This window comes from Phragmites australis, chromosome 20, assembly GCF_958298935.1.
Source record: "Phragmites australis chromosome 20, lpPhrAust1.1, whole genome shotgun sequence".
NCBI lineage: Eukaryota > Viridiplantae > Streptophyta > Magnoliopsida > Poales > Poaceae > Phragmites > Phragmites australis.
Genome location: NC_084940.1, coordinates 12,634,733 through 12,660,503, shown reverse-complemented (window position 1 = coordinate 12,660,503; position 25,771 = coordinate 12,634,733). Strand labels below are relative to the sequence as shown.

Below are 25,771 nucleotides of genomic sequence, written 5' to 3'. Positions count from 1 at the left end.
TGGCTGGGGGACGCTGCGCTGCGAGCGGAGCGGGGCGGGGGCTCGGGGCTGCGCTGTGCCGCTGCAAGCAAGAGGCCAAGACGGCAAGACGCTCGTTGTGCTGCGCTGCGCCGCTGCGCTGCTACGAGCAAGAGGCCAAGAGCGGGACGCGGATCAGCGATTCAGCGCTCTCTGCTCACTGCTCAGCACTCTCCGCTCACTGCTCAGCGCTCTCTGCTCACTGCTTAGTGCCAAGGCAGCGCACCGTGCTCTCTGCTCGCTGCTCAGTGCCTCTACCCTCTGCTGTGCGCTGCTCTACTACACTCGGCCGTCGGAGGAGTCTCTAGTGTGCTGCGATGGCCATAGAAGGTGAGGGAGGGATGGATCGAGGCAAGGGTGCCATCGGCGCATCATCCACCAGTGGCGCTGCTGGTAGGAGCACGGCAACAGACGACGCTGTTGAGGTGGTCACTCAAGGAGATAGTAACTTGTTATTAGCACTTGTAATGTATTGATTGTATTCACGAACAACAAGCACTTAAACATGTTTTGGCCCATTGATCATTTGATGGATATAAGGACGACAAAGGTAGAAAGATATAACCATTCACATTTGTTTGGTAACTATGTTCCATTTTTTGTTTCACATTGGTTCTCTTCCATGTGCATATCATCATATTTGTTAGCGGCTATATTATCTCTTACACAAATGTTTCTATTCTTGTATGGTACTGTAGGGAGACGGGTGAAATTAACAGGAACCATTGAGAACCCTTGGAGCCATGGTGAGCCTCTTGGGAATGGCTTTAGCTACAATTATTGCCCTGCTCGCATTAAGGGTGGAGGTGTGAGCCGTCTCAAGGAGCATTTGGGTGGATTGTCTGGTAATGTGGCGGCCTGCAAAAATGTGCCACTTAATGTTAAGGCATTAATGACGGATGAAGTGGCAATCCGGAGAGTAAGGAGGAAACGAAACAAGGACCTTCGTCTCTATGTTGAAAAGGAGGTTATGCAAGCAAACAGAGATTTTGGGACTTTTGGCAGGACAAGAATTCCTCCTGATGAAGCTGGGCAGATTGAGATGGCGGTGAGAGAGTCATTGAGGGAACATGCCAACACTTTGCCTTTTGGTAAGACTACTGGAAGTAGGTCTGCTAGTTGTTCAGCTAATCAACAAAGTACACTTGACAGGTAAAGGCTTGTATTATTGAGAAATTGATGTTGAATGCAATAGTACTAGTGTATTTACTTTTGTTTTTTGTGCATGATTGTACAGGTTCTATCGAAGTCAAAGTGTTTCACAAGCTCCCTTTGACATAGATTTGGCACACAGCAGGGCACAAGCACAGCCTCGAGTGGACATTATGCTCATGGGGGATGGCAAAGAGAAGCTTGGGAAAGCTTTGGCCAAGTGGTTTCATGCCAATGATATTCCGGGACGGAAAGCAGACTGTCCATACTTTCAATCAGCTATTAAATTAGCCTAACAACTTGGAGAAGGAGTGCACATTCCTAATGGAAGAGAAATAGATGGCCCATTTCTGGATATGAACTATGAAGACATGGAGGCTCACATGGCTGAATTCAAGGATGAATGGGATGACTATGGAGTTACCATCATGTGTGATTCATGGACAGGTATATACTTGTATAATTGAGGAAATAAGATTGAATGCAATTGTATTTATGCACTTTTGGTTTTTTGCATGATTGTACAGGTCCTACTATGATGTGCATTATTAATTTTATGATTTTTGCAATGGACACATGTTCTTCCACAAGTCTATAAATGCAATTGGTTCTATCCATAATGCAGATTTTATTTATGATTGCCTTAGAGAGGTGGTTGTTGAGGAGATTGGGGCTAAGGTTGTCGTTCAGATTGTCACAGATAATGGCTCCAACTACAAGAAAGTATGTCGGCAACTCATTGTTCAGTATCCACATATTACTTGGCAGCTATGTGCATCTCATACTATCAATTTGATGTTGAAGGACATAGGACATTTTCCAGAGGTCACGGAAGTCGTGGACTGTGCAAAGCCAATTTGTAGATTCTTTTATAATCATAACAGGTAAATACTTGTATACTTGAGAAACTGGTGTTGAATACAATTGTACTTGTGTGTTTACTTTGGTTTTTTGTTTTCAGGCTGCATGCTATGATGAGGGAGCAGATTGGTGGAGAGTTGGTTCGGTGGAATGCCACCAGGTTTGGCACAGTTTTCATCTTCCTTGAAAGTTTTTGGGACAGGCAAGATAAGTTTAAAGCATGGATGGTGTCTGATAAGTGGACCAACCGTGCATGGAGGGATGAAGAGGACCATGAATTCACATATGATTGTTTGACAAATAGAAGATGGTGGAGTGACATGGAATTAGTGTTGAAAGCTATCACACCAATATACTCTGTACTTCGCTTTGCTGATCAGCAGAAAAGTGCATCTATATCTGGATTCCTTCCAAAGATGTTGAAAGTCGTAGATGACATACGTGCTACATTAAGCAATAAGGAAGATCTCCGTGATAGGATATTGGAAGTAATCAACACGAGACTTCGATATCTTCTCAATGAAACGCTCATGGCTGCAGGTAACGTCTAAAATAAAATTTATTCATGCATTATATTGGTCAAAGCTACAATATTATTCAACTTGTACCCTTTCCTAGTTGAGTGCTGAACTTGTTTTGAATATTACTGAAGTTGTTTCTTTTTCTAGCTACTGCACTTGATCCCGAAGCACTATATAGGTTGAAGCTTGTGAAAAAATCATCTTCCAAATACGCTGTAACACTAGCCCTCAAGAAGATTGCAAGCTCATCTTCGAAGGCATCTATTGCAATTGATCAATTTGCTTTCTTCAGTGCAAAGAGAGGGTTATTTGGAGGAGAGGAGGCTCGACGATCAGCACTTAGTGGCCGTATGAGTGCAGGTTTTATTTTGATTGCAGCTTTTTAATAGTGTCATTGCAAGTTTTTTTATTACTTCTCTTGTTGTGATAAATGTTTTGTCATTTATTGTAGCTAATTGGTGGGATTCATATGGAGGAGAGCACAAAGAACTACAAAAGCTTGCACGGCGTATTGTTTCACAATGCATGTCCTCAGTGGGTGTGAGCGAAACTAGAGCACATTTGCTATGGTTTATACCAATTTGAGAAATCGGTTGGGTTACGATAAGCTCCATAAGTTGGTTTATGTCCACTACAATTTGAAGTTGCGCATCCAATATTTCAAAACTGACATGCAAAGCCTTCAAGAAATGCAAGGCTCTAAAGAAAGGGAGTCCGATCCTGTAGCATCATGATGGATGTTGCTATGTATGATGAAGGCAATCCAATCATGGATTGGTTGTGCAACTCTAGGAGTGAGTCTGCGCCCATTCTTGATGAATATGTTGACGACGAGCCTGAATCCCTAAGCCCAAGTAGATTTCTCATAGAAGAGTTAGGAATGGATGAAGAAGAAGTGGCTATATTTAAGAGGAAGCTTGATTTTGGTAGAAAGGGCGGTAAGAAGAAAGGGAAGGTAGGATTGGAGGAAGATGAAGAAGGTATTGCGGACAGTTTTGAGTCAGATTCTTCACAAGGTAGCCCAACTTATGCTGAATCAGGGGATAACAGTTCAGATGATGATGCAAGTTGTGGTACAAATGATAACTCAATTGCATATGTCGTATTTAAATTCAAATTGATACATATGTTACTTATATTTAAATTTGTAGATACTAGACATAAGCAACCAATCCCTATCCATCCAAGATCAACAAGGCAAAAGAAACTCTCTATCCAGGACCTCTATCTTAAAAAGGTTTGACAAACCTCTTGTCCTCGTATCTACACATTGAATTTCTGTTTTTTTTAATCGTTTCCTTCCATGATGCTTCAGATTTTGTTTATTGTGGTAACTATGAGTTAGGTATATTATCTACGCCTCTGTCCTGCTTAGTATTGGATGATCATGTACTAAATTAGGCTTTGATCATATAAAACATATTTTTGGTCATAATAAATTGATGAAATAAACATAGTATGCAGTTGTCATTGAGCTTACACATTTGTATATTGTGACCAAATTTGAGTATATATCACTATTTGCAGTGATCCAAGCCGCCAAGGAGTATGGCCGGAGTTAGTGATCAGATCCGAGTATGTCACCATGTTTTGTCCTTTTGGTTTATGTGCTTGTAATATGTGAGACTATGGAGTAATGGCTGATTTAGTGATAAGATATTGAGCCTATGTAGCTCTGTTTTGGTTTATATGCTTGTAACATTTGAGACTACGGACTGATATTTATGTTGTGCATTTTCGTTCAAACTTATAATATTTGGGATTGCGCAAGTGTCACTTGCAATCCACAGACTATGGATTGATGCTAATGTTTTCTACTTTTTTTTTCCAAACATGTAGTATATGAGACTATGTCAGTTGTTATGCTTAAATCTATCTAATGGACTATGTATGTGGAAGGACATGAGTTTATATGATGTTTTGTGGACTTATCAAATGTAACATATTGAATATGTGATATGAAAGTGTGATATTATCTCATTTATATATTATTAAGCGTTATTTTCTATGTCAAATGGTTGGATACAATATATGTGATTTTTTAGAAAAATTGAGTCATTGTTTTCAAATTTTGTCCGAAATTTTTTGTCTATCACCGATAGAATTCCAATAATCCTATTTACCGCTAACCTCCGATATTTTTTTTATCGATAAGTTTTTCCTTGCACATGACACGTGTTAATCTCTTTTCGGTTGATCCGTTCCACTGGTGCATATGCATGCCGTCCGTAGACCGTCTGCTCGCTTCAAGTTACACTCAAACAGATGCCACTAGCTCAGCATAAGAGAAGCCGCCATGCGTGTGGTGACAAATGTATATGTACATATATACGGTCGCGACTGCCATTGCAAAGCAACCATCCCGACTACCAGCAAGTTGAGAGGTGTTTCATCAATGGCGGCGTTCTTGGTTTTGTTTGCTGCGATGTTCGTGTTAGTCCATGCCGTCCATGACGTCGGTCAGCAGCAAGGTTCATTGATTTCTCACTTGAATACATCGATATTATGTATATGTGTATTTGTTAATTCTCAATTTCTCCCGTTTGATTTCGTGTCACATGCATGGTAGTATATATGTTTTTATGTATGTGCATGCAGGGTTCCTAAGCATCGACTGCGGCCTGAACGCCAACGACAGCGGCTACACGGATACGTCCACCGGCATCGTCTACGTCTCCGACGTTCCGTACGTCGACGGCGGCGAGAACCAGAAAGTGGCCGCCCAGCACCAGCAGGAAACGCCCCGTTACAATACGCTCCGGAGCTTCCCGTCCGGCGAGCGGAACTGCTACGCGCTCCCCACGGTGGCCGGGGCCAAGTACCTCGCCCGGACGGAGATATTCTACGGCAACTACGACGGCCGGAACATCTCGTCGTCGTCGCAGGTGGAGTACAAGTTCGACCTGTACCTGGGGACCGACTACTGGAACACGCTGAAAGTCGGCACCAATGTGACGTACGAGGCGGTCTTCGTTGCGTGGGCGAACTGGACGCATGTGTGCTTGGTGAACACCGGCAACGGCACGCCGTTCGTGTCCGTGGTGGAGCTCAGGCCGCTCGGGGGCGCGCTCTACCCGCCCGTCACGCCCGACCTGTCCATGGCCATGTATGATCGGATTATCATGGGGGCAGACACGTCATTTACCCGGTATGTTCTCGCGTGGCAGGAGGTGCGCCTAGGGCAGGGTTCGAAAATGTGAAGAAAACCGAGCGAAATTCGTGAATTACGAACTTCCGAGTCGCATCGCATTCATAAATAGACCAAATTTTAAAAATAAAAAAATCACAAAAATGCACAACAATTTCTAAAAATACTATAGACAATTCTAACACCTTCTGTTAATTTTGTTTTAAAAAATAATGTCGTTAGCATCATATTTTATATGGAAGAAGTTTGAAAAAAAAAGAAAAATACTGAAATAAACCATATGAACAGGATGATTGGCCCATCACGTTAAGGAAAAACTTAACATGCAAACACATATTTTTCTTGGGTAGTGTATCTTAAGAGGATCTTTAAAATTTATTTCACTTTATTTAGAGTACTATTAGTTTCTCCATGATTTTTATAAAGTTCACAAGTATAAAATGAACATGTTAAGAAATATCAATGTAATTAACTTTTTCATGTCTACTATTATTTTTCCTACTTAAAGCATAGTATAAATAACTGATAAAAGTGGTTTAACTAATTTTGGAGGTGTGATGAGTTAGTTATGAATTAATCTAATTGCAACACATTTACACAATCCTGCATGTTACAATAACTCCTTAATGAGTTCATATATTTTTAAAAGACATGGCATCATGTAAGAAGACTAAAAAAATTGATTTCATGATTTTTGGATTAGCAAAGAATTAACTATACATTTAACTAAGTTTAGTAAATACATATTCTTGTAGAAAATATTCAACTTTTTCATGAATATAAATATTTTTATCATGTAGATCATGTTACAAGGAAACCAAAAAAATTTGTTTCACTTTTATTTGAAGCTCAAATGAATTAGTTATTGATTTTACAAGGTTAAGCTATTGTTTGGTTTCTTTTTTGACCTTCACTGAAATTCGAGAAATGCGCTCAGTAAATCGGAAAAACCGAATGGTTTTCGAAGAGTTCGAGTGATTTTCGACATTGATCAAAGTGCAAAAAATGCGATTGAATATCGACAAAACCGATCGAATTATCGAGAAAACCGGTCGCATTTCGAGAACCCAATTCAAGCATTTTTTGCCTCGGTCAACCGGCTTTGACCACACAAATCCATTTGAATTTTTTGAATTTTCGCTCTAATTTCTCGCATAGTTGTAATGCGAGGGGGACGCATGTCAACCCCATCGCACTTGTGAACCCTGGCGTAGGGGTCCTTATAATATATTTTTACTGATATAAGTTAATATAAAGTCATAAAAAATGATATATGTTATCAAAATTAAATATCAGAGACCATAAAGTGAAACTTAAAAATAAGAAATAGGACTACCATAGTGTTATTAAATGAAATTTCAATGATGCAATGTTTTTTCCTTGGATTTTGTTAAGGTATCAGCAGGATCGATACGATCGTTTCTGGTATCCGATGGATGAAGCTAGCCCACAGTGGGCAAGCATGTCAACCAATTTGACAATCCAGCCGGCCCCCAACTTCATGGAGCCCTTGCATGTTCTCCAGACAGCAATTGCAGCGGCGGGGAATGGCACGGTGCTCATCCCCTGGACATGGGAAGCGTCGGACTCCTTTATGGGGTTCGCCTTTATGGTGTTCCTTCATTTCGCCGACTTCCAAAGCTCCCAGCTCCGGCAGTTTAACATATACTTGAACGGCAACCAGCTAGGGAGCTCGTACAGCCCCTCGTCCCTGGTTGCTTCGTGCGTCTACAACTCCGTCCCATACAACGCCACCGACGGCAACAAGTACAACATCACTCTCGTTGCCACCGCCAAGTCCGTGCTGCCCCCGATGATCAACGCTCTCGAGATTTATTATCCCATCCCACGCAACAGTCCGGCGACATTCTCTACTGACAGTGAGTCCTCTCCCCGCCTTCTCCCTCACACTTTTACAACGGAGATTAATTCGATCTATATCCATTTGTGTTGTAAATTGGGGTGTCTTATTTTTTATGCGACCAAAAGGGTTAATGCCAGAGCTTTTGTCTATATTACATGATGATCAATGGAAAAATAAATCCAACGTAGATAGGAAATACATGCCTTAGAAAATATACCATGTTTCAGTAGACATGCATTATAACAATCCACGTGGATTGATAGGGTCCGATTGGATTGCATCTAATCCCCTTCGCTGAGTTGTACTTTTAATCCATATTTCTTGTTTAGCTTATGATGGGAGTAAAAGAGAGGGAGTTTGGTAGGAGAGGGAATACTTTTTTCATCGTTTGGTTGATGGATTTAGGAGTGGAGAGTTAAAATATCAGTCACGAAGAACAATATTATTTCCTATTAAACATACAACTTCTATCCAATAGCCATCATACTTTAAAGAGAGTTTGGTGGGATTTCGTTGACAAACTCCCGTTCCCTATCCCAATGAAACTCCCCTCCCACGAAACAAACAGAAGAATTTTAAGCCTCGCCTCTAAACTCCCATTTGCTATCACCCGTTACCCCCAATGCCCAACCAAATGCACCATGCACAGCTCGGAGCCTTGGAGTTGGAGCACCGCCTCCCTGCTACCTCAGCCATATCGGTTTGTCTAGCACATCGCGGAGAGAGGAGCGCAACACTTTTTTTTTAAGAACAGGGCCCCTTTTCGGGGATGTTTTGAGTGGACGAATTATAAGAGAAACACACAGGAATTTTAGGTAGGTTCGGACCTATTTGAGGATAATAACCCTACGTTATGTTTGTCTTGTATTGATCTGAGACTGTTACAAGAAGATGTAGCTAGTTTAGATGGATCTAAATTTAGTCGACGGTTTCTTTCTTGGCTTCAGTTGGCTTGTATGAGCTTGTGGAACTCGTATCGTTTGAGACGATTCGATCTGGCTTCTCCTCGGCAGGGCCCCTCCGTTCCGCATATATATGGGGGTGCCATATGTCCCTTGAACTCTCCCTTTCTATTTTTAGAAATAGACATTCTCTTATACGGGACGTCTTTGAAAGTCCTTGATGTCGATTAGAGGGGGGGTGTTTGAATAGTTATTTCTGAAATTTAAAACTCAGCAGCAGATTAAACAGTGTCCGGAGACTCCGACTCAATCCGGATACTCCGGGTTCCAGAGTATCTGAGTTCACTCGGATTATCCGGACTATACAGGAACTCAAAATCAAAGCAAGTTTAAGAGAATCTACTAGAGACTATGAGGTACCACTGTATCTCTAAGATAGATATGTTCTTCTCAACAATAATCCTACACTCAAATACTCGCAAGCAATAATATTGAGGCAAATCCTCAAATAACAATTTGAAAGAATAACTTGCAAGAAATTAAATGGAGACAAGATTTAAATCCGAAGTTCGGCCGCCTCATAAAGAAGTACCTACATCTTCATTGAGGAGCTTACAAAGAGCCGGGCCTTTTCCAACCCTATCCTCACACAAGCGACCATAAAGATCGAGCTAGGGTTCTTACTCAATTCGCGGGTGATACAAACTCCTAGTGGCACTCCACAATAATTGGGTGCTCTACGGGTGACCTCTTGCCGTCTAGAAGCACGAAACTTCAAGAGAAAAAGATTGCAAATCGCAGCTTGGCAAGAACTCAAAATACTCAAAGACTTTCTTTTTTTTCTCTCTTGCTCCAAATCTCACTCCCCAAACCAAACTCACAAATCTTAGCAAAGATCGGGCACTAGAGGGGTTTAGGAGGACTATTGAATACTCTAGAGAGAGTGTATGCATAGGTGGTTCAGCAAGCATTAAATGAGAGGGGTGAAGAGGTATTTATACTCTTTCCTCAAAAACTAGCCACTACTGTGCTATTCAGACAGACTTGAAGTATTCGGGTTCACTCAGAGTCTCCGTGTAGCACAGAAAACCACGCACCTAACCTGTCAGAACTAGCCGTTACATTGACCTAGAGTATCCGGGTTCACCCGGAGTCTCCAGGTAACACTTTGAGAAAAACCAGCTAGAACACTAGTTCAGAGGATGCCCGGAAGATTCGGAAACATCAGGACTTGGAGACTCCGGACCAACTTGGAGATTATGACTAAAAAATCTTAGCTAACTGAGAGCCTTTTTCGGAGTCTCACTCGGAGACTCTGGGACTTAACAGCATCTGGAGTATCCGAACTAACACGGAGACTCCGGGCTTAAAATTAAATCGAAACCTAGAGCTCTTCTCGGAGTCTCACTCGGAGGCTCTGGAACATTTGCACAGTCCGGAGTATCTGGGCTATCCTGGAGACTCCGGGCTCAAAATTAAAACCAAACCAAGAGCTCTTCACGGAGAATCCGGAACACCTAACAGAGTCCAGAGTTTCCAGACCAACCCAGAGACTCCGGAAGCAAACAACTCTGCCATATTGTCTTGGTGTTCGTGAGTGATGGTGTCTCTCAAAAATTGGTTTTCACAAAATACTTTGAGCACTGAGACACTACCAAAACTACAAAAAGCATCTCTCTTAATAGTACGACATTCCTAAAACTCAAATTCAAAATAAAACTGAGTTGAACACTAACAGTTTCTTCATGTCGCTTCTCCTTTCTTTTTGAGGGTCATTGACTTCTTTTAACCTTTTTCAACGGGACTAAAACCTATTCATACACTTGATAAAAGCATTAGGCTCTTAATCATTTGTCATCAATTAGCCAAAACCCACAAGGGGCCTAGATGCACTTTTAATCTCCCCTTTTTGGTGATTGATGACAACCCGATTAAAGCTTATAAAAGATAATAGAATTTAAAGGTTTTGAATTTTAAGGTATTTGGTAAGCTCCCCCTAAATATGTGCATTGTCTTGAAATTAGAGTTTAAGAGCAAATGTATATATTTAAAGAAAATTTGTGAGAGCTCCCTCTATATCTTAGAATTCGTGGGGTGCAAAGTGAGTGAACTTGAACATTTATATACGTGATGCTATGACATGACATTTCACAAAATCTAAGAAAGAGAGAAACAAACATTTCATTAACCAATTCATTGCATCACACTAGCACAAATTTAGTCTTACGAATTTAAAAGTTCTACTACAAGCACACCACATAGTTCAATACAATTATTACATATGTCTCAATTAACCCGCGAAAACGATGAAGGGATTAAGAAAGAAGATAGACATGACACATCGGATTTCTTTCCCCCTATGGCATCAAGCACCAAAAAGAAAGAGAAGCAGAATAAGAAATTAGCCGCTGTCTTCCTCATAGTCATCATTGACACCGTCATCGGATCCATCTTCATTGCCATTTTCCGAAGAGCTTGCTTCGGCTTCTTCTATCTCCTCGTTGTCATCGGTCTCCTCATCATATTGAGCATGGGAGGGACCCTCAGCGGCTCTTTGGACTTCATCATACCAAGCCCAAGGGTTCTTGAACTCTGGCTCACTCGCTTCTTCTTTATGAATGATTGGAGAGCAAGGTGGCTGAATACCAAGGTGAGTGTGAATTTTCTTCTGCCTTGCTTCAATTTTCCTCATCCTAATTTTGGTCTCTCGAATGTGAGCAAATGTTTTATTTGAAATTCTATATTTCTCTCCTTCAATCATCCAGAACATGGACTGATTCTCCTCATGATCATAAGAAAGTATAGCATAGAATTGGGCAATCACTTCAACACTCCAATCACATTTCAGACTCATAAAATTCTTAATTTTCTTTTCTTCACATGCAGCAAAGACAACCTTAAATGTTTGATCATTCTCTTGCTCCATGTACTCTCAATCAATCTACTACATTGGAGTGACAAGGTTCTTCTTGGTTAGGATCACGCTTTCATAAAAGTTAGCGTGAAACTCGTCCCAAAAGCATGGGTCTGCCACGCTCTTCTCATATTCATAAGGATCTTCACCTCTATCCTTCTTGTATTTAGCAGCTTTCTTCATATAATCGATCATCTTTTTTGGAATTTCATGTGCTTGATGAGCTCTATAGGGCCTGTGTAGTTTTAGGGGTGCTAACACAATATTCTCTTCCTCTGTCTCATCATCCTCCCCGTGGATGCTAAAAGCGGCATCCACGGCTTTTCCTTTTCCACGGCCTTCTGTAACAGGAGTTGTTCCCCTTGGCTTGAAAGTGCTTCTTCCTCTTATGGCTTGTAACTTAGTCGATCCTCGAGGCACATTTTCTGATTGTGCCGACTCCTCAATCCGAATTCCTCTTGATTTAACACGCTGAGGAGGAGCATCGCTTTGGCCTTGAGCGTGAGAATCACTTTTCTGTTTCTTCCTCCTCTCATACCCATATCCCTTGTTTCTATCCATCTCAAAAGACCTCAGATATACATGAAAGATATATAAGAGAAGGCACAAGGGTTGGTTGAGAAAGAATTTTGAATTGAAGGAATGCTAAAAATTCTGACAGACCCAGAGTATCCGGGCCAACCCGGATACTCCGGGTAGCCTGACACCGGGGCAAGAATTTGGGGATTTCATGATTCTTCTTCCACATTGCAAAAACCCTTCTAGGGATTGATTCTAGGGACCATAAGGGACATCTTCACCGAAGGAATTTGATTCTAGACCAAGATATTTGGAGATCAGGTGAAAAGTACCTTTTAGGGCTAGATGAAGCACGAAGATTCAATCTGGAGGAAAGGTTGGAGATTCCGAGCTAGGGACGATGAACAATCCAAGAACTTCGCGAAAAATCCTTGGATGAAGCTTGAAATCATCGGAGCTCTCTTCTTGTGGAGAGGGGAAGGAAAAGGAAGTGAAAGGATGGAAAAAAGAGGAAAAACGAAGGGGTTTGCTGTATAAGCTGGGTAACCCGGAGACTCCGGCCTGGCCTAGAGACTCCGGGTGGAGTCTGGAGTCCGAACCGAAAGCTCGTCCCGGAGGGTGACCCGGACCCTCCAGGTTGAGTAACAGAATCCGGATACTCCGGGTGAACCCGGAGACTCCGGGTTCTGTCAAATTCACAGAACCAGAAGCTCACGAAACAGTGTCAGATTCCGGATACTCCAGCATAGACCGGACATTTCGGGATCTATAGATTTTGCAGATTGAGCAAGAAGCTGAGATTCGATGAGGAGAAGATTATTGGACAATTGAGACATATATATTTACCACTTATGATCAGCCAACAAACATCATTACATAACTATGATCACAAATAGCAAATTATGATCCAAAGATCAAAGATCCAAAATTTTCAAATGTTGCACACACGAGTTTTGAAAAACCCTATCTATAAAACTACAAATCTATAACAATCAATTGTATGCAATATGTCAAGTCACGTTGTGACAATCTAGGATATTGAGCTCACATCTCAACTCACAAAACCTTCGCTCATCTAATGGCTTTATGAGGATATCAGCTAGTTGTTTTTCGGTTCTCACATGGCGAATATCGATATCCCCTTTGGTAGAGTGGTCTCTCAAGAAGTGGTGACGTATATCTATGTTTTTAGTTCTTTAGTGTTGTACGGGGTTATTGGCTATTTTGATGGCACTCTCATTATCACACAAAAGTGAAACTTTGGTCATGTTATAGCCGTAATATCTCAAGGTTGGCCTCATCCAAAGTAGTTGAGCACAACAAGCGCCCGCTGCAACATACTCAGCTTCGGCGGTGGATAGAGCTACGGAATTTTATTTCTTAGATGACCAAGACACCAAAGAGCTACGGATTTTTATTTCTTAGATGACCAAGACACCAAAGACCTACCTAAGAATTGGCAAGTCCTGGATATACTCTTACTATCCACTTTACAACCGGTATAATCGGAGTCCGAATAGCCAATAAGTTTGAAGGATGAACCTTTGGGTACCATAAGCCAAGGTATGTAGTATGAACTAAATATTTAAGAATTCTCTTAACGGCCATTAAATGACACTCTTTTGAAGCAGCTTGAAATCTTGCACATATGCACACACTAAGCATAATATCGGGCCTAGAAGCACAAAGGTAAAGTAAAGAACCAATCATAGAACGATATACCTTTTGATCCATAGCATTGCCTTCTTCATTTAGGTCGAGATGCCCATTTAATTGCATTGGAGTCTTGATGGGCTTTGCATTCTCCATATCAAACTTCTTAAGCATGTTCTTGATATACTTCGTTTGACAAATAAATGTTCATTCCTTGAGTTGTTTGATTTGAAATCCTAGGAAGAACTTTAATTCACCTATCATTGACATCTCGAACCTCTTGGTCATAATCCTACTAAACTCTTTACAAAATATCTTGTTAGTAGAATCAAATATAATATCATTGACATATATTTGGCAAACAAATAAATCATTATCAACATTTGTAGTAAAAAGAGTAGAATTGGCTTTGCCTATTTCAAAGTATTTTTTAATGAGAAAATCCCTAAGACATTCATACCATACTCTAGGTGCTTGTTTAAACCCATAGAGCGCCTTATGAAGTTTATACACATGGTGAGGATATTTGGGATCTTCAAACCCGGGAGGTTGTTCTACGTATACCAATTCGGAGATTGGTCCATTTAGGAAAGCACTCTTCACGTCCATTTGATATAGCTTGAAATCATGGTGAGTAGCATAGGCAAGTAATATACGAATTGACTCAAGCCTAGCTACGGGAGCATAAGTCTCACCAAAATCCAAACCTTCTATTTGCGTGAAGCCCTGAGCAACCAACCTTTCTTTGTTTCTTCTTAGGATCCCGTTTTCATCTTGTTTGTTACGGAAGACCCATTTAGTGCCAATTATATTTTGGTTTGGTCTTTCCACCAATGTCCAAACTTCATTCCTCTTGATATTGTTCAACTCTTCTTGCATAGCCATCACTCAATCCGGATCTCCAAGTGCGTGTTTCACCTTCAATGGTTCTGAAGAGGAAACAAAAGAGTAACATTCACAAAAATTTGCAATTCTAGAATGAGTGGTTACCCCCTTTTGTATATCACCAAGTATGTTGTCCACGGGGTGATCTCTTTGGATGCTTTGATGAACTCTTGGGTGTGGCACTTGAGATTGGGGTTGAATGTCTTCTCCTTCATCATCAAGAAACTTATTGTAATCACCATGAGCTTGATCTTGACCTTATTTTTTATTTTGGTCTTGCATAGGAGTTGATGTCGATGGCTCTACTTGAATTGATGAAGATGGTTGACTTGAGTCATTATTGGCCAAATGTTGCTCTTGTGATTCTTGAGGCTTGGTTTCTCCAATTGCTATCTTCTTAATTGCTTCACTTGGAATTTCTTCATCACTTAGAATATTAGGATCAACTTGCTCCACTTGAGAGCCGTAAGATTCATCAAATATCACGTCCCGTGCAATTTCAACACAACCGGAGATTTTGTTGAAAACACGATAGGCATAGGCATTTGATCCATAACCAAGTCTAAAATCTTCATCTACTTTAGGAGCAAATTTAAAACTTTTTATCTTCTTATTAAGAATAAAACATTTGCTACCAAAAACTCTAAAGTAGGATACATTTGGTTTGTTACCGGTTAGGAGTTCGTAGGCGGTCTTCTTTAAGATCTTGTGGAGATACAAACGGTTGATTGCATGGCAAGCGGTGTTGAAGGCATCCGTCCAAAATTGATCTGATATCTTGTACTCATCAAGTATGGTTCTTGCCGACTCTATGCGAGTCCTATTCTTCCTCTCGATAACCCCATTTTGTTGAGGGGAGTAGGGTGCTGAGAACCCATGCTTTATTCTTTTTTCATCGAGAAATTCTTCAATTTGAGTATTTTTGAATTCGCTTCCATTGTCACTTCTCACTCTCTTGATCTTCACATCGAATTAATTTTGAGCTCTCCTCACAAACTTCTTGAATATGGCTTATGTTTCACTTTTATCATGCAAAAAGAATACCCAAGTGAAATGAGAATAATCATCAACAATTACTAAGCCATATTTGTTACCACCAATGCTTATGTAGGTGATTGGTCCAAATAGATCCATGTGAAGGAGTTCCAAAGGCCTTGTTATCGTCATCACATTTTTGGCGGGGTAAGGAGCTCCAATTTGTTTTCCGCTTGACAAGCACTGCAAATCCTATCTTTCTCAAAAGAAACATTTGGTAGTCCTAGGATATGCTCCCCTTTAGGAGTTTAGACAAATTTCTCATGCCAACATGGGCTAGTCGGCGATGTCATAGCCAACCCATGCTAGACATAGCAATCAAGCAAATTTTAGGCCTTACTTCATCCGTTGAAAAATCAACAAGATAAAGTTTACCCTTTAACTTACTAGTGAAAGCTATTGAGGCATCCTCCCTTCTAAAAACGATCACACCCTCATTAGTAAAAAGATAATTATAACCCATCTCACATAATTGTGATACGGATAACAAATTGTAACTAATATATTTAACTAACAAAACATTAGAGATAGAATGATCACTTGAGATAGCAATTTTACCTAGACCCAATACCTCACCTTTTCCATCATCACCAAAAATGATGTTTTTGTGAGATCCTCCATTTTGTTCAAAAGATGAGAACATACTCTTCTCTCCGGTCATATGATTTGTGCATCCACTATCAATCACCTAACTTGATCCACCGGAGAAGTATGCCTACAAAATAAATTTTAAGCCTTTGCTTTAGGTACACAAATTTGTTTGGGTCCTTTCATGTTAGTCACAAGAATTTTTGGTACCCACACACTCTTTTTCACAATTGTATCCTTTGTGTGGGCACCAACATATAGAGCAACTACTTTACCATGGTGATTCCTCTTGAGCATGTAAGAAGCATAAAAGGAGGATTGAGGCGCATAAACCTTTTGTTGCTTCACTTGAGAGGTGTGATCGGCTTGCTTGCTTCCTTTGATGAATTTTAGGTACTCCTTGCCCTTGATCACAACACACTCATTTGGTTTGCTTGTATGCGTGTCAAAACCGAGACATCTCTTTAGCTTGTTGTCTTTGGCCTCAATGATCTTGTATAGTGCATCCTTTGATTTGTAGGTTTTAATGCATCCATACTTGACCAATGCATTTAGCCTCTCATTCTCTTTTTGTAAAGTCTGCAAGGATTCAATGTTAATAGCACAAGCATTTATATCTATGTTATAGTACCCAGAACAACTATTGCTTGTGGAAACACTGGAGAGCAAGGTTACATCATTAGATTGGGATGAGCTATTTTTGAGGATATTGATTTGTGCTTCAAGAGTTTTATGACTCTCATCTAAACTTGACAATTTTTCTTGAAGCATAGAATTATCATTCTCAAAACAAGCAATTGAGCTATTGGCCAAATTTAGCTCTTTGGTCAATTTCTTAACTTTCTCCCTTTCTTTAGCAAGAAGTTCCTTGAGTTCAAGGTTTCTCTCCTTTTCAAGGATGAGCAAATCTTCTTGCTTCTCGAGGATCTCCTCTTGACCCTCTATTGTTTCCATAAGTTCTTTCAATTTAGACATGTCATTTTTACTAAGACCTTTAAACATACTTTCATTACAACTATCACTATCACTATCACTAAACAGAAGCTTAGGATGTGATTTTACCTTTCCCCCTTTTGCCATGAAGCATGTGGGGGTGTCGTTGTCGCTCATTTCGCAAAATAGTGATTTTGTTGGTGTAGGGGCTCGAATGGTGATGGTGGCGACTCCTTCATCATCGGAGTCAGAGTCAGAGTTTGAATCCCACTCCTCACCAATATGAGCATAACTGAAATATTTCTTCTTGTATGCCTTGCTCTTGTCCTTCTTGAATGGCTTGCCCTTCTTTTCTTCTTTGTCTTTGCCCTTCTTCTTGTTGGGACAATCCGCTATGAAGTGGCCAACTTCGCCACACTCATAGCACGCCCTCTTGGAAGTTATTCTTTTGGACATATCTATTTTATATTTGATATATCCTCCATTTCTCATGAATTTCTTGAATTTCCTCACAAAGAAAGCTATTTCTTCATCATCGGAGCTTTCATCTTCACTTGAACAAGACTCTTCAACTTGTTTGCTCTTGCTTGCCTTGAAAGCTATTTCTTTGTTCTTGGAAGTGGAGATTTGCTTGGACAAGTACTTCACCTCATTTGCTTCTTCTTCCATGAGCTCATGAGAAAGTATTCTCCCAAGAACATCACTTGGGGTGAGCCTTTTGTAATCTCTCCTTTCCCAGATGAGGGTGACCAAAGTTGGATTTCTTGGAGCAAAGGCTCTAAGTAACCTTCTTACAACCTTGTGGTCATCGAGTTCTTCACTCCCAAGTCCCCTTATCTTGTTCACAAGCATCATCATCCGATCATACATGGCTTGTGGAGTCTTATCATCCTCCATGACAAACCTTCCCAATTTGCTTTCAAGTAATTTAATCTTGGATTCCCTCACACTAGTTGTACCCTCATGAGACACTTGAAGTGTATCCCAAATTAACTTAGCCTTCTCAAGACCATCCACCTTGTTGAACTCTTCGAGACGTAAGGCTCTAAGTAGGACACTTGTTGCTTGGGCATTTCTATGTATGGCTTTTTCTTGTTCAGGTGTAAGCTCCATGTATTCGGCCGGAAAATCAATACCTACACACATAATTTTTCAAATGCTCGGATGGAGCGATATTAAATGCATCTTCATCTTGTGCCTCCAAGCGGCGTAGTGAGTACCATCAAAAACTGGTGCACGCCTGGACGACACGGAGATGAAGTTGTTAGAAATGGAATTTAATTTGCTATAATCGAAATTAATTTCAACGCCCTTTCTTTCTTTGGAGCCATCGGCTGTTGAAGCATCTCCCGAATCCATTTGTCTTCTCGAACCACCACCCGAGGTTTCACCTTTAGGACTTCTCGGGCTTTTCTCTCCAGATGCCGACATCTCTAATTCCTCCAAGCGATTAAGCCTTGTAGGAGGTTAGGCTCTGATACTGATCGAAAGTCCTTGATGTCGACTAAAGGGGAGTGAATAGTCATTTCTGAAATTTAAAACTCAGCAGTGGATTAAACAGTGTCCGGAGACTCTGGCTTAATCTGGATACTCCGGGTTCCGGAGTATCCGAGTTCACTCGGATTATCCGGACTATACAGGAACTCGAAATCAAAGCAAGTTTAAGAGAATCTACTAGAGACTATGAGTTACCACTGTATCTTTAAGATGGATATGTTCTTCTCAACAATAATCCTGCACTCAAATACTCGCAAGCAACAATATTGAGGCAAATCCCCAAATAACAATTTAAAATAATAACTTGCAAGAAATTAAATGGAGATAAAATTTGAATCCGAAGTTCAGCCACCTCACAAAGAAGTGCTTACGTCTCCGTTGAGGAGCTCACAAAGAGCTGGGTCTTTTCCAACCCTATCCTCATCCAAGCGACCATAAAGATCGAGCTAGGGTTCTTACTCAATTCGCGGGTGATACAAACTCTCTATGGTACTCCACAACGATTGGGTGCTCTACGGGTGCTCTCTTGGCGTCTAGAAGCACGAAGCTTCAAGAGAAAAAGATTGCAAATTGCAGCTTGACAAGAACTCAAAATACTCAAAGGTTTCTTTTTTTTCTCTTGCTCCAAATCTCACTCCCCAAACCAAACTCACAAATCTTAGCAAAGATTGGGCACTAGAGGGGTTTGTGAGGGCTATTGAATGCTCTAGAGAGAGTGTATGCACTGGTGGTTCAGCAAGCATTAAATGAGAGGAGGTGAAGAGGTATTTATATTTTTTCCCCAAAAATTAGCCGTTATTGTGCTATTCAGACAGACTCAGAGTATTCGGGTTCACCCGAAGTCTCTGGGTAGCACAGAAAACCACGCACCTAACCTGTCAGAACTAGCCGTTACACTGACCCGGAGTATCCGGGTTCACTCGGAATCTCTGGGTAACACTTCGAGAAAAACCGGCTAGAACACTAGTTCGGAGGATGCCTGGAAGATTCAGAAGCATCAGGACTCGGAGACTCCGGACCAACTCGGAGACTCCGGACCAACTCGGAGACTCCGGCTAAAAAACCTTAGTTAACTGAGAGCCTTTCTCGGAGTCTCACTAGGAGACTTTGGAACTTAACAGCATCCGGAGTATTCGAACTAATTCGGAGACTCTGGGCTTAAAATTAAATCAAAACTTAGAGCTCTTCTCGGAGTCTCACTCGGAGGCTCTGGAACATTTGCACAGTTCAAAGTATCCGGGCTATCTCGGAGACTCCGGGCTCAGAATTAAAGCCAAACCGAGAGCTCTTCACGGAGTCTCACTCGGAGACTTTGGAACACCTAACAGAGTCCGGAGTTTTCGGACCAACCCAGAGACTCCGGAACCAAACAACTTCGCCCCTATTGTCCCAATGTTCGTGAGTATTGGTGTCTCTAAAAAATTGGTTTTCACAAAATACTTTGAGCACTGAGACACTACCAAAACTAAAAAAAAACATCCCTCTTAATAGTACGACATTCCTAAAACTCAAATTCAAAATAAAACTGAGTTGAACTCTAAGAGTTTCTTCATGTCGTTTCTTCTTTCTTTTTGAGGATCATTGACTTCTTTTAACTTTTTTCAACGGGACTAAAAGTTGTTCATACACTTGATAAAACAATTAGTTCCTTAATCTTTTGTCATCAATTAGCTAAAACCCACAAGGGGCCTAGATGCACTTTCAGTCTTGGGTACCTGCGAGTAGTTTTCTTTCTTCCAGGGATCGTCGTATCAGAAATAAAGATATGCTCTAAAGATTACGGGACACCCTGAGATATCTGGATATGCTAACTATCTATTATTCATCGTCACATATGCAATTGGCTTGAGAAACCATGAACCTGAACGTTTTTCGCTCAGTTCTCAAACATACATTCTGACCCTACTTTTTCTACGCAGTTGATGCCATCATGGCTATCAAATTCGAGTATGGTGTGAAGAAAAACTGGACGGGTGATCCATGTTATCCAACCATATATGCTTGGAACGGCGTGAAATGCAGCAATACAAGTAACAACACCATGAGGATAACATCATTGTGAGTATCTGTAAGCATATGTTGTGAAGATCTTGCATCTTCATTCTTACAAGTACTAGTAGTCCAGCATATTATTGGTGCGTCTGACTCAATGTTGGAATGAAAATTTTAATGCAGAGATCTCTCCAACAGCAACTTGCAAGGTGCCATATCTACAAATTTTACATTGCTCACAGCACTCCAGAATTTGTAAGTGCTACATAATCAGTTCATGTCCTCTACCTTCTATTACTTTTTTCAGAAACCTCAAATTTCCATGAATGAGCACCCCGTTGTAAATCTAATCATGAGTGAAAAGCACCAACTATATCCAAAAAAGAACACTTGTTTCTGCACATGATTATATCTTTGCGATCTCCAGATACATTTGTTCTACCAAAAATATATATTGCATTTGAGAGTTCTCTTAAGCAAATGATTGAGTCTTTAGAGAACTCGGTGTACTTCATGACATCTTGTTGAGATTATACCGTTGTTCTATATGTTATGTGGCACTTCACTGAACATGAGACCGGGAGAGTGGTGTCCTACTGGTGCAGAAGTGAGCGAGCTGTAGCCTTGAGGAGCAACGAAATGCACACAAACAGCCACAACTCACCTTTTTAGGATAAAGATTCAGTGACACTCCAGATGCCTAAAAAAGTATTATCATAACAAATGTATGGGAATGTGGGACTGGAGGAGACTCTTTTGTATGATCCAGTATTCCAATATGACAAGGGAGGATAGAGAGGTGGTTGTCCTTGCAAGTCTTTGTCTAAGTTCAGATTTCTGTTACTCTTTCCATTGTTGAGTTTTCTGTTTGTTTAGAAAATTTGTGAAACTTTGCAACAATTGTGTTCTGATTAAACTCATGGAAATTTAGAACTAGGGTTGTGTTATGAATTGTGTAAGCTTATTATGTATAAGCAGTTTCTGCAGCTTATATGTTTTGGGCTAAATAAGTTAGTTCATTGAACCACTTTAGGAATTTGTTTCTGTTAGTGCTAAATAAGTTAATTCACTGGACCAGTCTAGGAGTTTGTTTCTGTGAGTCAAAGTCTACTGGCCTTTATAATGTTATGATCCGATAAGCCACCCTCCCCAAGATTAAGCTTTCGTGTCAAGAGACAGGACCTGTGAAAGAAGACCAAATAAGCCATCTGTTGGGCTATAACTTAAGCTCGAAAAATCACAACACATCTAAGTTTAAGCTAGGTTGAACATACTCTATAGTAACATATATAATGCCAAGGTGCATGTCCTGTTAGGTTGCACTATATTAGCTGTCATGAATAGAGGATACTATTATAGGAAGGTGTGTCTTTCGTGATGGCATATTTGCACAACCACATGTTCATTTTCACCAATCTGTAAATTAAATCGTTCTATCTAGTCACATTACTTAATTGTTAACATATATTCCTCTATGATTTTTTACCTAATCCCTACAACAAGTTGGAACGTCACATTGGAATGAGAAAATTCACCGATGAACCATCACACTCGTCATGACTATGCTCCAGGACTCCTCGATGTGGCTTTTATCCCCTATGACTAGCTTAATAATTGGGGAATATGTCTTAAATCATGCTGCAGCTTGATAGAACCCAGATTTTTATCATATTCCATCAATGTAGAGAATGAATTAAGTGTCTATATATTTCTGGGCTTGCTCACAATAGTTCTATAAATATTTCAGGGATTTGTCTTATAACAACTTAAGCGGGTCAATACCTGATTCGCTACCAAGTTTGTCGTCTCTACGTGTTCTGTAAGTGGATATATTCATTTGCAAATTATTACCTAGCCTGGGACTTAATCGATTGCCTTTCACTTTCTACAGAAATTTGTCTAGCAACCATCTGAGTAGCAACTCCCTATGTGGAAATTACACTGGATTACTTATTTTTAGGTTGTGATTTTCTTCTCGATGCTTCTTTTTCCATTAATATGATTGTGAATTTTTTATGGTATCTCTTTCTGTGATCTTCAAATAAGTGACCGTTTAAGATAGTTTTCTCCCATATAGTAAACTCTGACCTGGTTGTCTCATGTATTTCAGACATGATCCTGATGAAAGTATGTGCAACGAAAGGATAAGTCCATCAAGAAAAAGAGCACTGGTCTTAGTTACTGCCGTTGTGGTTTGTGTGCTGGTTGTGGCTGGACTTTTTCTTGTATATTTCATCGGGCGAGCAAAAAGAAAGCCTAATGGTGTGCATCATGTTGCTCTGACTTGTATTACCATGCATCAATATTTTTAGTTTATTATACTTGGTATTTCTGTTATATATCTCATACTTGTGCAACCAGTTTCTATAGATGATCAAGCAAGAAATCTACAACTTGAGAATGCTCCAAGAAGTAGCAATAGTCAAGGGGATTACCTGCAATATATTGAGAATAGGCGGTTCACGTATAAGGAGCTGGAAAAGTTTACTGATAATTTCAAACGGTTCATAGGACAAGGAGGTTTTGGACTCGTCTATTATGGCCGTTTAGAAGATGGTACCGAGGTTGCTGTCAAGATGCGTTCTTGGTCATCATCACATGGGCTAGATGAATTTTTAGCTGAGGTACCAAATTTTCAGTCACCTTGAAAAATTCATGACACACTAGGAATGTAGTTTTGCATAGCATACATGTGAATAAACTGAGTGAGTCACAATACACAAGTAGCTTATATGGCAGTTAATATATCTTTCCTATGTTTCTAATCTTGTTACATAGGTTCAGAGCTTGACAAAGGTGCATCACAGGAATCTAGTTTCTTTGGTTGGTTACTGCTGGGAGAGAGATCATTTAGCACTTGTTTACGAGTACATGTCTCAAGGCAATCTTTATGATCATCTGAGAGGTTTGTCTTATTTTCACTCCGTTCAAGAATATATGACTCTTTGTCTCTAATAAGTAACTCCGACTGTTAGTTTTCATAGTAATATGTTAGTAAAAAGTCTAAACATTTTATTTTGACAGTAGTTCTCATAACAAGCCTAATTGTACTACTTTTATGTGATCAATTTAAATAGGTTTGTGTATATTAGTGGTGAGAAAGTTGGCCACTGAGGTTCTAAAGCTTCATTTATTTCTGAATAAGAGAATATTGATTAAGAAATGACCAACTATGTGACTGTTTTAATATTGCATCTGAAATATCTATGTATGTTTTGAAGTTTGAACCCGGGGCCATCTTGAGTAATTTTATTTATTTATTTCAGTATATGAAAATAGAAACCCTTTTGGGGTATCTACATGTCTTCCTCTAATCCTCAGTGATAGCATGGGCACAAATTTTGTGCCTAGGCGAGACAGCATACCCCTTACCCCGTCCATCAATCTAAAGTTCTAAACATAGGTATGAGGATGACATGACGCTGTCAGCACATTGAGTCACCTCTAACTCGGCCACCAACCTCAGTGCACTTCATGGTTGAATGATTTTTTATGACACTTTGTTTTCCTTCACTACATGACTTCAGCCAATGTGTATATTCATCTTGTCAAAGGGGTTAGTCTCATTTCTAATAAGTGCGAGACAAAACTAGAAACCAGGATAAATTCCTAATTTCCATAAATTTGCTGAACTTGACATGTGAAGTGATCAACACAGTCATGTTCTGTTAATACAATGAAGGTAAAAATGCTGTTGGTGAGACCTTGAATTGGGGAACACGTGTACAAGTAATGCTTGAAGCTGCGCAAGGTATGCTGCAATAAAAAAATATGACCAACTAGATTTTTCGTCAGCATATGATCATCCTTTTAATTTTCTGGCATTCCTGTTATATACACAGGCCTGGATTATTTGCACAAAGGATGCAGCCCGCGGATAATTCATCGGGATGTGAAGAGCAGCAACATTCTCTTGGGTCAAAATCTGCAAGCTAAAATAGCAGATTTGGGACTTAGCAAAACATATCTTAGCGATGATCAGACTCACATATCAACCACTGCAGCTGGCACAGCTGGTTACATAGACCCCGAGTATGTCTATTCATGTGTACACTGTTATACTTTGGTACTTTTTTCCTTGTAGCTTATATTGGAATGAGAAGTAAACCATAACTAGCTGAATTTGCCAAGTACAAGAAAGAAAACTAGCAAAATTGACGCCATTATATACAACATTGTCTCCTTTTCATGTAACCTTTAGATTTAATAACATGAGGCTTGTCTGGTGCTCTCTTTATTTTTAACGTTGTTGGCTACTGTTTTTTTACAGGCACTACCTCACTGGAAGGCTCACAGAGAGGAGCGACGTGTACAGCTTCGGTGTCGTGCTACTGGAGATAGTCACCGGTGAGCCTCCGATAGTGCCAGGCCACGGTCACATTGTCCAGCGTGTTAAACAGAGTATCACTACCGGCGACATCGGCTTGGTCGCCGACCCGCGGCTCGAAGGCGCTTACGACGTTAGCTCCATGTGGAAGGTGGTTGATACCGCTATGATGTGCACAGCGGTTGACGCTGCTGGAAGGTTGACGATGTCCGACGTGGTTGCGCAACTCAAGGATAGCCTGGCGCTGGAGGAAGCTCGCGAGAATGAATTTTAGAGTCCCAGCAAACCTGGCGAGTGATAGCGCGGCTTTGATACCCGCATCTGGTCCATTGGCAAGATGAAGCTGTGCATGTACCTACCTGGGTTTAGTTCATATTTGATGGGTCTCTACGACTGTTTTTTTTTATGATCTTGTATTTGTCATGTGAAGGCACACTAGTGTTTGTTTATACATTGTTTTGAACCTGTAGTTGCTTTTGTGTACGAAGTAATAATTTTGACTAACCTAGCTTCATCAGATACTGTGAATGAATAATACTTATCTTAAAAATCGGATGGTTTATGCTTCATATGTGAGAATTGAGGCATTAACTTTGCCGTAGTCTACTAATTAATACATATGGGAATAGTCTCATATTGATTGTGCAAGAATAATACATCTAACTTAAAAGTGAGAAATTTCTCGTTTTATTATTGGTTTTTAAAGTACAGAAAGATTCTTTTAATATTATAATTGTATCAGAGCTCAGACTATGTAGATTGTAATATTCTTTTTTTTAGAGATAGAATATCTCAGGTTTTTTTAAGAGTACATATCAGGATATACATAGCTCATTTACACTATACTCACGTGCTATGCACTTACACGCATGCATAGAACAACACTAATTAACGGGCGCCCTCAAGCAGCGTAATTCGCGTGCCTTTCCAACAGGAAAACTATGCACACAATTTGGTCAGGA

At 40.3% G+C, this 25,771-nt stretch overlaps 2 protein-coding genes and 1 pseudogene across 4 annotated transcripts; all 3 read left to right on the top strand.

The window, feature by feature from the left end:
- The first annotated feature begins 335 nt into the window (after positions 1-335).
- Positions 336-1,613, top strand: LOC133901471 (uncharacterized). The gene is made up of 3 exons (XM_062342829.1): positions 336-462; positions 717-1,170; positions 1,256-1,613. The coding sequence occupies exons 1-3, from the start codon at positions 336-338 to the stop codon at positions 1,464-1,466; spliced, it is 792 nt and encodes a 263-aa protein (XP_062198813.1). The 3' UTR covers positions 1,467-1,613.
- LOC133901470 (uncharacterized) lies at positions 1,542-3,953 on the top strand (annotated as a pseudogene).
- Positions 3,954-4,860: 907 nt separating this feature from the next.
- On the top strand, positions 4,861-25,278 carry LOC133901734 (probable LRR receptor-like serine/threonine-protein kinase At1g51810). Of its 3 annotated transcripts, none has more exons than XM_062343200.1 (13): positions 4,861-5,023; positions 5,151-5,700; positions 7,096-7,580; positions 20,410-20,548; positions 20,666-20,737; positions 22,230-22,301; positions 22,374-22,442; positions 22,593-22,744; positions 22,853-23,106; positions 23,261-23,387; positions 24,165-24,233; positions 24,325-24,514; positions 24,753-25,278. In XM_062343200.1, the coding sequence occupies exons 1-13, from the start codon at positions 4,948-4,950 to the stop codon at positions 25,081-25,083; spliced, it is 2,586 nt and encodes an 861-aa protein (XP_062199184.1). In that variant the 5' UTR covers positions 4,861-4,947; the 3' UTR covers positions 25,084-25,278. The 3 variants fall into 3 exon arrangements, with proteins under 3 accessions (XP_062199184.1, XP_062199185.1, XP_062199183.1); XM_062343199.1 differs by having other exon boundaries at positions 4,864-5,023; positions 22,844-23,106; XM_062343201.1 differs by lacking the exons at positions 22,230-22,301; positions 22,374-22,442 and having other exon boundaries at positions 4,863-5,023; positions 22,844-23,106.
- Positions 25,279-25,771: the final 493 nt, after the last annotated feature.

Excerpts from the sequence above, each read along its gene's own strand:
- LOC133901734 (XM_062343199.1), top strand. The coding sequence starts at position 4,948 with ATGGCGGCGTTCTTGGTTTTGTTTGCTGCGATGTTCGTGTTAGTCCAT. Across the intron at positions 5,701-7,095 it reads GCAGACACGTCATTTACCCG|GTATCAGCAGGATCGATACG; the intron begins GTATGTTCTCGC and ends GATTTTGTTAAG. Across the intron at positions 23,388-24,164 it reads TCTTTATGATCATCTGAGAG|GTAAAAATGCTGTTGGTGAG; the intron begins GTTTGTCTTATT and ends AATACAATGAAG.
- LOC133901471 (XM_062342829.1), top strand. The coding sequence starts at position 336 with ATGGCCATAGAAGGTGAGGGAGGGATGGATCGAGGCAAGGGTGCCATC. Across the intron at positions 463-716 it reads GGTGGTCACTCAAGGAGATA|GGAGACGGGTGAAATTAACA; the intron begins GTAACTTGTTAT and ends ATGGTACTGTAG. Across the intron at positions 1,171-1,255 it reads CAACAAAGTACACTTGACAG|GTTCTATCGAAGTCAAAGTG; the intron begins GTAAAGGCTTGT and ends ATGATTGTACAG.